The sequence below is a fragment of the Lates calcarifer genome, linkage group LG21 (assembly GCF_001640805.2).
Source record: "Lates calcarifer isolate ASB-BC8 linkage group LG21, TLL_Latcal_v3, whole genome shotgun sequence".
NCBI classification, from domain to species: Eukaryota; Metazoa; Chordata; class Actinopteri; family Centropomidae; genus Lates; species Lates calcarifer.
The window spans coordinates 5897775-5910898 of record NC_066853.1 but is presented as its reverse complement, the minus strand read 5'-3'; the positions used below and the strand labels follow the sequence as shown (position 1 = coordinate 5910898).

The 13124-nt window shown below is 41.8% G+C and overlaps 2 protein-coding genes across 2 annotated transcripts; one reads left to right on the top strand and one right to left on the bottom strand.

The window, feature by feature from the left end:
• Positions 1 to 67: 67 nt before the first annotated feature.
• rps6kb1b (ribosomal protein S6 kinase b, polypeptide 1b) lies at positions 68 to 8587 on the bottom strand. The gene is made up of 15 exons (XM_018662095.2): positions 8368 to 8587; positions 7029 to 7072; positions 6794 to 6914; positions 6543 to 6611; positions 4502 to 4649; positions 4269 to 4326; positions 3885 to 3985; positions 3597 to 3687; positions 3314 to 3404; positions 3097 to 3204; positions 2777 to 2839; positions 2540 to 2617; positions 2105 to 2212; positions 1724 to 1836; positions 68 to 1539 (listed from the first exon to the last, which is right to left on the bottom strand). Exons 1-15 carry the CDS (start codon positions 8434 to 8436, stop codon positions 1284 to 1286), a joined length of 1518 nt encoding a protein of 505 aa, XP_018517611.1. The 5' UTR covers positions 8437 to 8587; the 3' UTR covers positions 68 to 1283.
• A 571-nt stretch (positions 8588 to 9158) lies between these two features.
• On the top strand, positions 9159 to 12763 carry tubd1 (tubulin, delta 1). Its single transcript, XM_018662096.2, has 8 exons — positions 9159 to 9468; positions 10296 to 10443; positions 10821 to 11037; positions 11129 to 11360; positions 11680 to 11844; positions 11948 to 12079; positions 12209 to 12392; positions 12574 to 12763. The coding sequence occupies exons 1-8, from the start codon at positions 9318 to 9320 to the stop codon at positions 12677 to 12679; spliced, it is 1335 nt and encodes a 444-aa protein (XP_018517612.1). The 5' UTR covers positions 9159 to 9317; the 3' UTR covers positions 12680 to 12763.
• The last annotated feature ends 361 nt before the right edge of the window (positions 12764 to 13124 follow it).

Below are 13124 nucleotides of genomic sequence, written 5' to 3'. Positions count from 1 at the left end.
TTCTGGTTGTTTTTCCTGAAACTGAATACAAATCATTATTGACACACACAAAAGACATGATACGCTGTATTTTTTTGCATTTTATTATAATTTTCCTTGCTTTTCAGGAATTCTAAAATTTCCCTCCTAAACAAGTGAATGCTGATGCAAGAGGCTGTAAATATTGTCCCCCAAGTTTTTTTGGGAGCATTGAACCCCCACAGCTGCAGGCAAGTGTCCAGATCAACTGGTGCCACAGTCTCCCAACGTGAATTCACTCCAGGAGTCAGACGGGGGCAGGGGGTCTGACGTCCAGTCACTTCTGAGGCGAGGGAGTGGTGGTGGGGGGAGTGTTGTCACACAAAGCAGCACCGAGATCAGTTTGACGTTTTGGGTGGTAATGGGGAAACGTGAGCCACGCTAACATTGCATCAAGCTGATTTACTGGTGATGCATCAATTAATCCAGTGACAGATCCCATAGTGACGTACGCCTGAAGAGCAGATAATTGAAGTATGGATTCCACATCAAATAAGCCATTCCACAAGTCATCCACAACACCAATGCTCAAAGAATCTAAAAAGTCAACACGTTTTTTTCTTCTTTAATTTAGGTTCTCTCATTCATCCATTCTGTCAAACATCTTAAGACGTAAAGCTATATTCATCAGTACCAGAACCTCTGCTTGTCCGCTGCTCACAATGATGATTTCTTTGATCTTTTACAATCCTAAACCTAATTTACATCACTTAATTCAGAGTCTGGAAGTATTTTTGTCCAAGAAGAAATACTGTCAAAATCTCCCAATGGAAGCAAATTTCCTGACTGGCAATCATTCAAATAGCACAAAGCACTTTGGACGTCATCTTATACAATAGACTGGTGGCATTTTAGTTTAAATCACTTGCATACTCTGTAATACATTATCGCCTTTGATTTCCTGATCACACAAAGGCTGTAACTGCTCAAAGTCCTGATTTCCAGTCCTAGTAGTCCAGTTCAGAAAGGGAGAGGTGGGGGGGTCAGAAGAAAAAGGTCCTGAGGACCTGAGGTGTCAGGGGGAGAAGTGGTGAGATGGTGATGTTGTCGGTAGCTCTTAACTGCAGCACGCCCGAGTCCCAGACCCACGCACAAACTCCAGCTTGTGACAGTATATGTAGTGTGCGGATGTGCAATTTTTGATTTTCATTGTCTCTAGCATCCATATCTTTTTGCTTTGTTTCTTAAAAAATATCAATAAAGAAAAACAAAACAAAACAAAACAAAGAGTCAAGAAATAAACTCTCCTAAAGAGGCGCAGTGGGTCATAGGTTCATACGTAGATGTTCGGGCCGTTTGGCCACGACGGGATAGGCCTGCTGCTTCATCTGAGCCAGGTTGACCCCAGCAGGCTGACGGATGGGAAGAGGGGCCGAGGCCTCGGAGCTGGTTGTGACGTCCATCTGCTCTGGGGTGGACAGTTCCATGGCCTGGTCCTGAGGAGATTGGAGGACGCTCGGTCCTCCGCCGGTGAGGAGGGGGCTCCGGGGCCAGCAGTCCCCTCCTGAGAATTTGACTGGACTATAAGGAAACAGCAGAGATGTCACAGGCTTTTTCCTTGATAAAATGATAATTAAAAACAATAGATATATCACAATTTATACCAAACAACTAATACCAAGTCTCAGGACCTAAACTCAGACCAACTGAGGACAAACTGTATGAATTCTACCAGTCCAGGGCATCGACTACAACACTGACATACCTGAGAGGTGTTCTTGGGCTGCCCATGATCCGTCGAGGTGAGCGGATTTTTGGCTCGTATGAGAACCTTTCTTTGATGTTTTCCAGGACTGACGGAGCCACATACGTGAAACCCTACAAGTGAAGACACCAGAGATAAACACAGGTATAGTTGGTGGGTGGTGACATTTTAGGGGCAGGTTGCAGAGCTGAGTCAGAGGCAGCAGTGTGAATCTGATCTAGCTGTTTACCATACAGAATGACATTTCTCCTTTTTTTACATGTTAAAATGTGCTATTGTTTTTGATTGTGTTCACATAAACTTGAACTTGATGTGTTTAGGTTTTTAGAAATACAAAGACAGACAGATAAAAACTAGAGAAATCCTAGCTGCAGAAGTTACCAGGAAGGCTTGATTGGCACTCTCACTGAGGGTTGAGTCATCAGGGCTGTCCACAGGCGTCTGACTGGTGAACTTCGAGTCAAACTGACTCACGTCTTCGGCTGATTGCTGCAAAGACAGACAAAACACAGGTGAGGAAGTGCAGCAACACGAGCAGATGTGTCATCTAACAAGATAAAAAGGAGCAGGTCTGAAACCGGAGAAGACTTGGGTTCAGTTACTGAAACGTATTCAGTTGGTTTAATCCAGGCAGGTAACCAGAACTAAACCCTATCTTGATCTCACATTAAAAAATGTGAACCGAAACCACTCAGGTATAATCATTTGTGAATTAGCAAAAACTCAGATAAAGAACATTCTCAAATTTCCCACCTAAAACTACAAATACCAGTATCCATTTCAGAAATTCTAGTGGGCTGCTCCTCTGATACTCACAAGGAAAGGCTTGAAGGGAGGCTCCACTTTCCGAGCCAGCAAATCTTCCCAGTTGATGTGTCGAAAAAAAGGATGAGCCTTAAAAGAAGCCATAAAATTCAGCAATTCAGTCTGGGAAAACTTGTGGTCATGCACACAAATGTACATGGATTTTTTCCCCCTCGTTAACTTCACGTTCTAGTGTGTTTGTTGTTTCATTTCACTGTGTTTCGACACAGTTGTGTCGCATGCTCTCACCTGCACCTCTGTAGCGTCTCCTGCTCCTGCCCCCAGCCGCGATGAGGCATTTCTCTTCAACAACTGTGCAATCAGAAGTCAAAAGTCAAAATAACACCAACAACAACTCCACTGTTCTTTTTTTTGTAAAGGCGTGATATGCAGGATTTTCTTTATAAACAGTTTATAGACTAATACAAAAATTATCTCATCAATGATCATTTAGGAGCCACTAAAAGTGTGTGTGTGTGTGTGTGTGTGGCAGTGCATTTATCTGCACCGGACAAATCTTGCATATTACACCTTTAAACACCTGCAGTAATATGAGCTGCAAAACAAACCCGTTTCAGGAGATCTCTAGCTTCTTGTGTGAGGTAGGGCGGGAGGCTGAGCTTGCACTTCAGGATCTTGTCAATGGTCTTTTTGCGGTTTTCACCAGTGAACGGTGGCTGCAGTGGGAAAAGGGATACAGGGTTACAATTATGATTCTTATTTTATAGCAGTGCATTAATGAGAGTGAAGAAGAAAGCATTTTTATGTTTTAACTTTTTAACTGACCGCTCCTGTGAGCATGTCGTACATCAGAGCGCCCAGACTCCACCAGTCCACTGCTCTGTTGTGTCCGCTTCTCATCAAGATCTCTGGAGCCCTATTAACAACATGAGTGCACATTTCTCACTAATGCATGGAAGTTAAACAGTAAAGATAATCAATGAGCATGAAAGGAGGGAGGAGAGCAAGTGAGCGAGTGAGTCATGAAGCATGTGTATATCTAAGTGTATCAGAGAGATGCTACTTGAGTGATTGAAGGAGTGAGGAAGAAAACAAGAGTCTGACTTACATGTATTCGATGGTACCACAGAAAGTGTGGGTGACTGTGCCGTCGTGAATGGACTCTTTACACAGCCCGAAGTCTGTCAGCTTGACATGGCCTGGAAGGAAATCATCACATAATGAGACACAATCATTCACAGTTGTAGTGGATACAAACATCTGCATTAAATCACAATAAACTCAGATGTAAAGGGAACTGCTATTTATACTGTATCCATGACTACTGTGTGTACAGATGGTAATATGCCAGAAAGTTTGAATTAATGTATTCACATGCACACTCATACACACACACCTTGGCTGTTGAGCATGATGTTCTCAGGCTTTAGGTCTCTGTAGATAATGCCCTTCTGGTGCAGGTGGCCCAGAGCCATGGAGATCTCTGCCAGGTAAAAACTGCAGAGAAATGCAGATAAGCATATGATTTTATTATAGATTTAGGTCTGTGGTCAGTTTAGCCGGCAGTCATGTTCAATTTCACCAGCGGCTGGTAAGAGAGCAGGAAGCATATGTTTTGTTGTCATGGTTACCTGCAGCTGGGCGTGGATTTAAAATGTAGTATTTATGTAGGTTTGAGGTGTCCTGACACACACTTTCAGCGCCATTTATTTAACAGGCATTACTAATGTGTTACATTTGGTTCAAACTACATGACAATATGAAAACAAACAAAGCTCACCAGGCTGTGTCTTCCATGAAGATGCCCTCTCTCTCCAGCTGCATGAAAAGTTCTCCCCCTGCACAGGCAAACACATGTTTATGGTCACAGTCTAATCATTTCATTTCATCTAATGCTTGTCTGATTTAAACTGACAGCAATACAAGCAGGGTAATTTCACACACACACTTCCCTGCATTAATATTCCTGCAGAGCGTGTGTTTGTACCAGATGTGTGTGTTGTTTGTACTGACCGCTCAGGTACTCCAGGATGAGGTATAGCTTTCCTCCCGTCTGGAAGGCATAGATGAGATCGACGATGAAGGGATGCTTCACCTCCTCCAGGATGTTCCTCTCTGCCTTGGTGTGGGCTGTGTCCTTGGCGTTGCGTACAATCATAGCCTGATGCCCCCACCAACCCAATGAAATATATCACAATTAGTCTGGAGGCAGAAACAGCAGCACGTCAACAGGCTGTTTCACTGCTTTACAAGCTGCTTGCCTGTTTGTCCTGCATGACTAATAGATGAAAGTATTCTACTGTGCAACATCTGGGAAGCAGGGGTTGAGCTGAGCAGCAAAACTAGTTTAATGAATAAATAAAGTTTAATGAGGCAGATCGCGACTGTCCTTTTATTACTCACTTCAGAAAATGCAGCATTGAAGCTTTAAATATATATATTTGGCTTATAATTCTAAGAAGTATAATGATGTCAAGAGACTGAGCACTATTGTGGTTTTCTGTGTGCGCCTCTGTTCCTCTGGCTCTCCACAAACACTCTTCCTCTCCTCTCACTCCTGGTTCTGTTTATGTTTGCTAACCACTTCTGTCAGAAACCTAAGGAGCTGCCTGTCAGCAACAATGTTGTCTCAGCTTTGAGCATTAGAGCAATGACAGCAGATGGAGCTCCGACAGGCAGACCGAGGCTGTGATGACCCCCCTTTGATTCTACAAGTCGTCTTCAAGTTTTCTTGTTCAGGCTGATTAAGATTCATACATTGTGTTTTGATGTCAAAAGAAACTAATTTCCATCCACTACAGCAAAGCTTGCAACTGTTCTATGATGCTATTGGCCTTTACTTGTAGTATCATCTGGGGCTGTGTCAATCAAGCATCTCAGACTAGGACTTATTACAAGTGTTATTTGTGAGCCTTCCTGCACACACAGCAAGGAATCAATGTTCTCCTTTAAAGAACATGCCTGTGACATGCCTGATTTATGAGTCAGAACCATAAAAAGAAAAATTAAAAACAACTTCTTGGAGTTCTTTCCTCAGTGGATCAGTCAAAACACCAACAGGCTGAGTTAGAAATAATGTGAAGATTACATTACAAATTATAGATTCATGTCACCTCTATCATAAATATACAAATTACATAAAATTTACATTGGGATATGAGGTGGAACAGTGGCAGCCATAGTTGTTAAGTTGTATATCATTGCAGTTGTTGCTGTGTCTTTTTATTTCTAACATTTAAACTGTTCCTGCAGTGAGCCCAGTTTTAGAGGTGGAATAATTGTCTTGGACAAAATCTGATGACAAAGATGTTTTTTCCTCCAATCTGATCTTTGGAAATGCTTGTTATTTTAAAGTCAAACCTTCCGCATTCAGCATTTCTACACCTTCAGTGATGTACTTTGCATATTAGTCCGTTTGCTGTCCACCTATCGGCAACTCCTGACAGGTTAGGACAGCTCTGTAGCTCTCCTTAAAACTCATTTCCTCGGTTCAGAAAAAAAGTGCTTCAGAAGTGCTGTCACTCCTGAGCCTAAAAGCAAGACTGAATATACTATGCTGCTGTGAAACTTCTGGGCAAGTCAGGACAGATTTCCTTCTGTAAGATGCTTCATAAACACAGGTCCTGGCCTCTATCCTAACACCACAGGCTGTTAACAGAGCTGTATTGCACATAAATACTCAGGACTTATGCTTAACGATCGAAAAACAACTGGTTGAACTCTTCAGTGTGTCACTGGGGTCATTTCAGCCGATCAAGCAGAAGCCGTGTGAATATCAGGCAGTATCTAATGGGCTGAGGCGCAGCGTTTTAAGTGCCAAGGCTGCAGCAGAGCAGCACAGATGGCAATCTACCAGCTAGCAGTGAAATCTTACCCCACCACTGGCTTCAAGGACAGCCAATATTTGCAGACAGAGGCAGCATAATGTTTATTTGTTATAACAAGCATGCAATTATGTTGGTAGGATACAAACTGAGAGAAGCTCTACACCACTCTGGTTGATGTAACTTGAACAGGAATGTCTGGGAACTGACGAGGGGAAAAAATGAAGTACCTTTTTTAAAACTTTCATGGCAAATATTTTGCCCGATGCAGCGCCGACGACTTTTCGAACTTGAAAAACCTGCACAGAGAATAGGGTGATTTGCATGTTAAGAATATTCAAAGCTGGAAAAAAATATGAGTCAAAATAACTCAGGACCTCACAGCACAGAGGCAAAATAATCCAAGGTATGTGTATGTCAGAGTGTGTGCATGCTTGGTGTACTTTCTCAAGGCTTGCTGTTTCTCGGGTACCACAAGTACCTTTCCATAACCGCCTTTCCCCAGGACCCGCAGCAGCTCGAAGCACTCCGGTCTGATGTTCTCCGTCCCCTGATTGACGTTGTCCTCAGATATCTCGATCTTCTCGCAGTCGTCCATGTTGCTGCAGAGATAAGTTTGAAGCATAGCGCTCACACTTGTTTTTTCAACTTAAAAAAAAATACAAAATAAAAATCATACATAGACACAAGCACAGACAGACGTTCTGAATACTTACAATTCAAACCCACTGCACTGATCCATGATATCATTGATTTGAGCCTGAAGGGAAAAACACAACATAACCACGAGTCATTAAGTGTTTTTATCATTTGCTCTGTAACTTCATACGGATGTTTCTATATTTCTTTTTAACGATAGTTACGACAGTACAGCATTTTTAATAATCAACATGCTATAAAAAGACAAACTGCTGCATTTAGATCTGCAGTGATTCACCAATTTAATCAACTGATAATTGACAGGAAATTAATCAGCAACTATTTTGATAATCAATTAACCATTTGAGCAAAATTACAATCAATTATTTTCTTGTTCTTCTCTGGTTTGAGGATTTGCTGCTTTAATATCATAATAAGGGAGTGCAGGAAACGTTTATTATTATTAATAATCATAATAATTATTATTATAAACTGTATGTTTCTCTATTTTCTGTCATGTTATAGACCAAACAACTAATCAATTAGTGGAGAAATAATACATTAATAATGAAAATAAGCATTTGTCGCAGCCCTTACAATATACAATGTAAGCATAAGTTTCGCCCATAAATATCAGCCTGTTTACACAGAAGCTGTGATGTGACACTAAAAAAACAAGAGCTGCTTTGATGTAGTTGTTGCCCAATCCATGCTGCATCTGCATCAACATGTTGCAGGATATATTGCATAAGTTGTTTATCTTAATAAATTTCATGCACATATACAGTATGAGTGTTTGCAGATAATTACACTGCACTGTTTGTATCTCTGTAACAGAAAGTGATTTGTTGTAATATGATACCTGGAGTTTGACACGTGCATGAAGCTGTGTTTACACATGATTTAAATAATTATTTATTTTTTAAGTTCGATGTATAGTGTAGCTTTGCAGTAAGTGATGTGCTGCTTAATTTTTAGACTCAGAAAAAAAACAGGCTCCAGCTTTCAGCCCACACAGTCCCACTCGGTCACAGTCTTGCCAAAATAAACTGTTGCACACCGAGCCACATTTATCACTGCAGCACCTTTGGCCAAGTAAGGCTTTGCTTGCACAACTCCAGCATGACAGCGATGTTTTTTAAACGTGACAGCGACAGCAATGCACGCGTTTCATCGCTAACTATGGTTTCTAGAGAAAAAATAACAGCACAACAAGTGACAGCTCTGTCTTTATCGCTGTCAGACTAGCTACCAGCTTATGCTAACCCCCGTTGGAAAAGAGGCCTGGGAGCTCCGGCTGCAGAGCAGGCCTGCGGTGGTTGGCAGGCTACCGGGCTAACAGCTAGCTGCCGTGCACACAAGAGTTTCAGCTCTGACAACTCTCGCAGTTCCGTTCAACATCTCCCGTTAAAGTACCTCCTCGTTCTCATCGTCGGAGACATTTTCCTCCGGCTGGTCCAAATCAATGTCAAACACTCCAGCCATGGCAGCGCTTCGCTCGGATCGCTCTGTCACAGACCGCAGGAATAGCAAGCGTCCCCCCACCTCATGGACAAACACACACCGCCGCCATAACCGGCTACTATACTGAGCATGCGCACTGCAACGCTACACAGAAGGGGCCGTGAGCTGAGAGGCTTTTATTTTGTAATGAACACCAGCTTTTAAACTCTCTGCTAGACACAAGACATATTTCTTAGAAATATAACAATAAAATAAAATGACATTAAAATCTACTTAACGCTGAAAATCAAACATCTGCCAGTCAAGGCAGGATTAGGACAAGGAGGGTGCCTTGCCCAGGGCCCCCAGAAGCCCCAGGTTTACTCCATATAATTTGAGTCTATGTAACTTGATTAATCAGGGTACATAATAAACTATAACAGGTCATATTGTTCCATCTTAAGAGTACAGTAAGTAACAGCTGAACATATAACATAAGATGTAAGATGGGAAAATTTTCACATATAAGGCTGATACCAGTGAATTTTGCTGAAAAAAATCACTTCAACAATTATTCAATTATTAATTTCAAGCATGTGTTTGTTGACAAATGCTGTACATTAATAAACACACATTTGCTCGCAGCCAAGTTATAGTATTTTGATTAAAAGTGGATTTAAAAAGTTGCAACAATCAACCACATTATGTTTAAATTCGTTTTATTTTGAAAATTCTGAATTTGGGCCGGAAGTGCCGGTCTATCTTCTTGTGGCGGCAGTAACGGCTCCATTTCTAAACACAACAAAGTAGCAACAGCTCCGTGATGAAGCCTGTCACTCACGTTGTGATTTCACCGGTGGATTTCACACTGTATCCTCTCACCCTCTGATCTGAGTGTGTCCGCGGTCACACCCGGGTGGAAGATGTCGGTGGTGACGGTTCAGCTGGGTCAGTGCGGTAACCAGGTGGGTCAGGAGCTGTTTGACAGCATCTGCAGCGACAGTCAGGACGGACAGAGGAAAACATACAGCGCAGCCAGCTGTGAGCGCTTCTTCCATCAAACCACACATGGAGGTAAAGTGTTTTATGTGGATTACAATAAAGTATTCACCTTAACTTAACACCACACTGTAAAAAAATACTGCACACTATAATGAGGAAAATGAAGTATGAGAAGTAAAGGTAAGCAGCGTTAGCAGCACTTTACTGTTGTGGTATGTTGATGTGAAGCTAATTATTAAGTATTTTATTAAGGGTTGCAGCCAGTAATTGATTTCAGTAACATCCTGGTTATTTCCTTTAGTAATCAGTTGTTTATTTGGTTTATAAAAACTCAGAAAACTCCCATCACAAGGGCTTAAACTGACACCTTCACCTTGCTTGTTTTGGCCAACCAATAGTCCAAACCTCAAAATTAGAAATAAATTCAAATTATTTAAAGCACATCCTCATGTTGATGAAGCGGGAATGTGAAATATTTGATATTCTTACATGAAAAATGACTCAAAGAATAACTGCCAGTTAATTTTCTGACTGGTAGTTCACAGTATTTACTCTGAAACAAATCATATTTTATACGTCATTTGTTTTGTTATATCATAAATTGTAATCTGTAAATTAAGCTGCCAAATAACTATGAAGAACAATATTCCATTTCCACACCCAGGTATACTGTAGTACTCTTGACTTACTTAGTTACATTCCTGCACTGCTCCATACTTGTTTGTGGGTCATGTAGAGCTGAAACATTTATCGGTCGATTGACAGAAAACTATGTATTTTCTTGTCATTTAATTGATTGAACATTCAAGTGTTGCATTAAAAAATAACAGCCAGATTACTCAATAATGAAAGTAGTCTTTTACATTCTGGTGCATCACGTATTTGTGTTTGTCCACCAGATCTTGTGGCCAGGGCGGTGCTGATAGACATGGAGACTAAAGTGATCAACCACAGTATGATCAAGGCTGCATGTTCTGGCAGGTGGAGGTATGGAGACGCTTCACACTTCAGCCAGAAGCAGGGCTCTGGAAATAACTGGGCTAATGGGTAAGGATGTTTTTTTTCTCCTCCAAATTTTCCTTGAAAATATGTAAAAACTTGGACTTAACGTGTATTTTGACCAGTGAGTTAGGTATAACTCATCATGGCTAATCTGTGGATGATTTTCTCAATGAATCACTTTCATAATTTTGTCTAATAAATATTATGTTCTGTCAGAGGCCAAGAGCATCAAATCCTCTTATTCGAAAAGCTTGAACCAGTAAAAATGAGAGCTCATTCTTATCCTTAAAAAGTAGTTTGACAGTAGAAAGGTAGATAGTACCACTACTCAAGCTAATAGTCTGAGACAAGACTGAACTTTCATGCAACAATCATGAAAAATGAAAACACCATCCTGATGACATGGTTCTTGTCTCACTCAGGTACTGTGTCCACGGTCCTCGTCACAGAGAGGTGGTGGAGGAGCTGGTGAGGCGAGAGGTCGAGCGCTGTGACAGACTGGCTGGCCTCATGGCCATGATGAGCGTGGCGGGGGGAACGGGGTCTGGGGTCGGGACCTACGCTACTCAGTGTCTCCGAGACGTCTACCCAAAGTCCTACATCCTCAACCACCTTACCTGGCCATATGGAACTGGCGAGGTAATGGAGCCTGCTGTGGAGTGTGAGCAGTAATTGACAGTCTTTAATGTTAGTATGGAGTAATGTGTTTTTTCTTGACCTGTCCTCTCAGGTGATTGTCCAGAATTACAACTCAGTGCTGACGCTGGCTCATCTCTACCAGCTGTCAGACGCCGTCCTGGTGCACGAGAACGACACGGTGCACAGGATCTGCAGTCAGCTGCTCAACATCAAACACATCTCCTTCAGCGACGTCAACAGGGTCATCGCTCACCAGCTGGGCAGCGTGCTGCAGCCGGCACTCACTGCTGACTCCCACGGAGCCTACAGCAGAAACCCTCTGGGTGAGAGAGGCCAGGACACACACACACACACACACACACACACACAACACACACACACACACATTATCCTGGAAATGAATGGGATACTTATAAATATTTGCTCATGTATTTATGTAATAAAAAAGTTGGCCAATATGTAATTATCAGATTTTTTAAACTTTCAAATATTGATAACCTAAAAACAACATAGTGAAGTTTAGTTAACCAGCTCACTGAAAATGTGACATAAACAGTCATTAGGGAAAAACAGACAACCCTCACAAACCAGCCTGTCTCCACCCTGATGTTATCATTGTTCTTTAACGTGTCTGTCTCTCAGGTGAGATGGTGAGCGCCCTGGCATGCCACCCAGAGTACAAGCTGCTCAGTGTGTGCACCATCCCTCAGATGCCCAGTTCCTCCTTAGCTTACAGCACGTTTAGCTGGCCGGCGCTGCTCAAACACCTGAGACAGATGCTCATCTCCAACAGCAAGATGGAGGAAGGCAAGTTTAGAGATAATAGTGTGATTATTAAGTTATGGTGGATAGAATTTCTCCTTGCCTGCCAACCTGTGTTTGATGATCCTTCTTGTTTGTCCTGTGTCAGGTATAGACTGGCAGGTGCGTCCACCTGCAGCCTCTGAGCGGACGAGGAGTCTCACAGCAGGAGCCAGCTTTAACACCTCACTGGCCAACCTGCTCATACTGAGGGGGAAAGACGTCTACTGCGCAGAGACTGGTCAGAGAGCTGTATTTATATTTAATGATTTGGGTGAAATAATGCTTAATTTCACCTAGTCATGAAGGATGGCATTTTTGAAGGAATACAGGCTGGTGGATGTGAATTACAGTACGTATGAATCCACAGGTGGCTTTGAGGACCCAGCCCTGTACACCTCCTGGCTCTCAACAGAAGAAGCTTTCAACTTGTGGAAATCCCCTGTGCCTTTTAATAAGTACGAAAAATCTGCTACGCTGGTCAGTAACAGTCAGGCTCTGCTCAGACCTCTGGATAACATGGTGGGAAAAGCCTGGAACATGTTTGCCTCCAGGTGAGTCAGTCTCTTTTCTTGAGAAAATGCTGAAGTATCACTTTGAGGAAAAGGCATGTCCAAACAGTATGACAGTTGTGCAAAGTAGTGCACTTTAAGTTTGAAAATTATTTAAAGGGATATGTTTTGTGTCTTGATTATTATTTATTCCCCTCTCCCATGTTGTTCCCCTCTCTTACAGGGCCTATATTCATCAGTACATTAAGTTTGGGATCTCAGAGGAGGACTTTCTAGACAGCTTTACATCTCTGGAGCAGGTCATCTCCAGCTACAGTCAACTGAGCTAACAAAGGGAAAAACTAACAAGCAAGCATTTTTTTTGTAAAAAAATTAACATGTAAATAATAAAGAAATTGTTTGCTTTAACAGAATTCTTTCTTCACTGAAAGCTATGCAAATTCTTTGACTTTGACATCTACTTTGGCGGCATAGACTGAGGTCATTTCTTTACACACATGGTACATTCAGTGCCTCCTCAAGGGAAAATTTGACTGAATATATTATTATTATATTATTATAGACTTTGCAGTAAGATTGTTTAGTCAACCACTGATTCCAAGGTCAGGAATGAACCTTTAAATTGACATACAAGAACAGAGGTGGCTGAAGTATTCAGATGTAAAAATAATATACTGGTACATGTCTAATTGAATAAAAGTATACAGGTGTAATTAGTACTCTCTGTGGAAAATGACACATTTCAGTGTTAAATCCTTACACATCTAAAGTCCT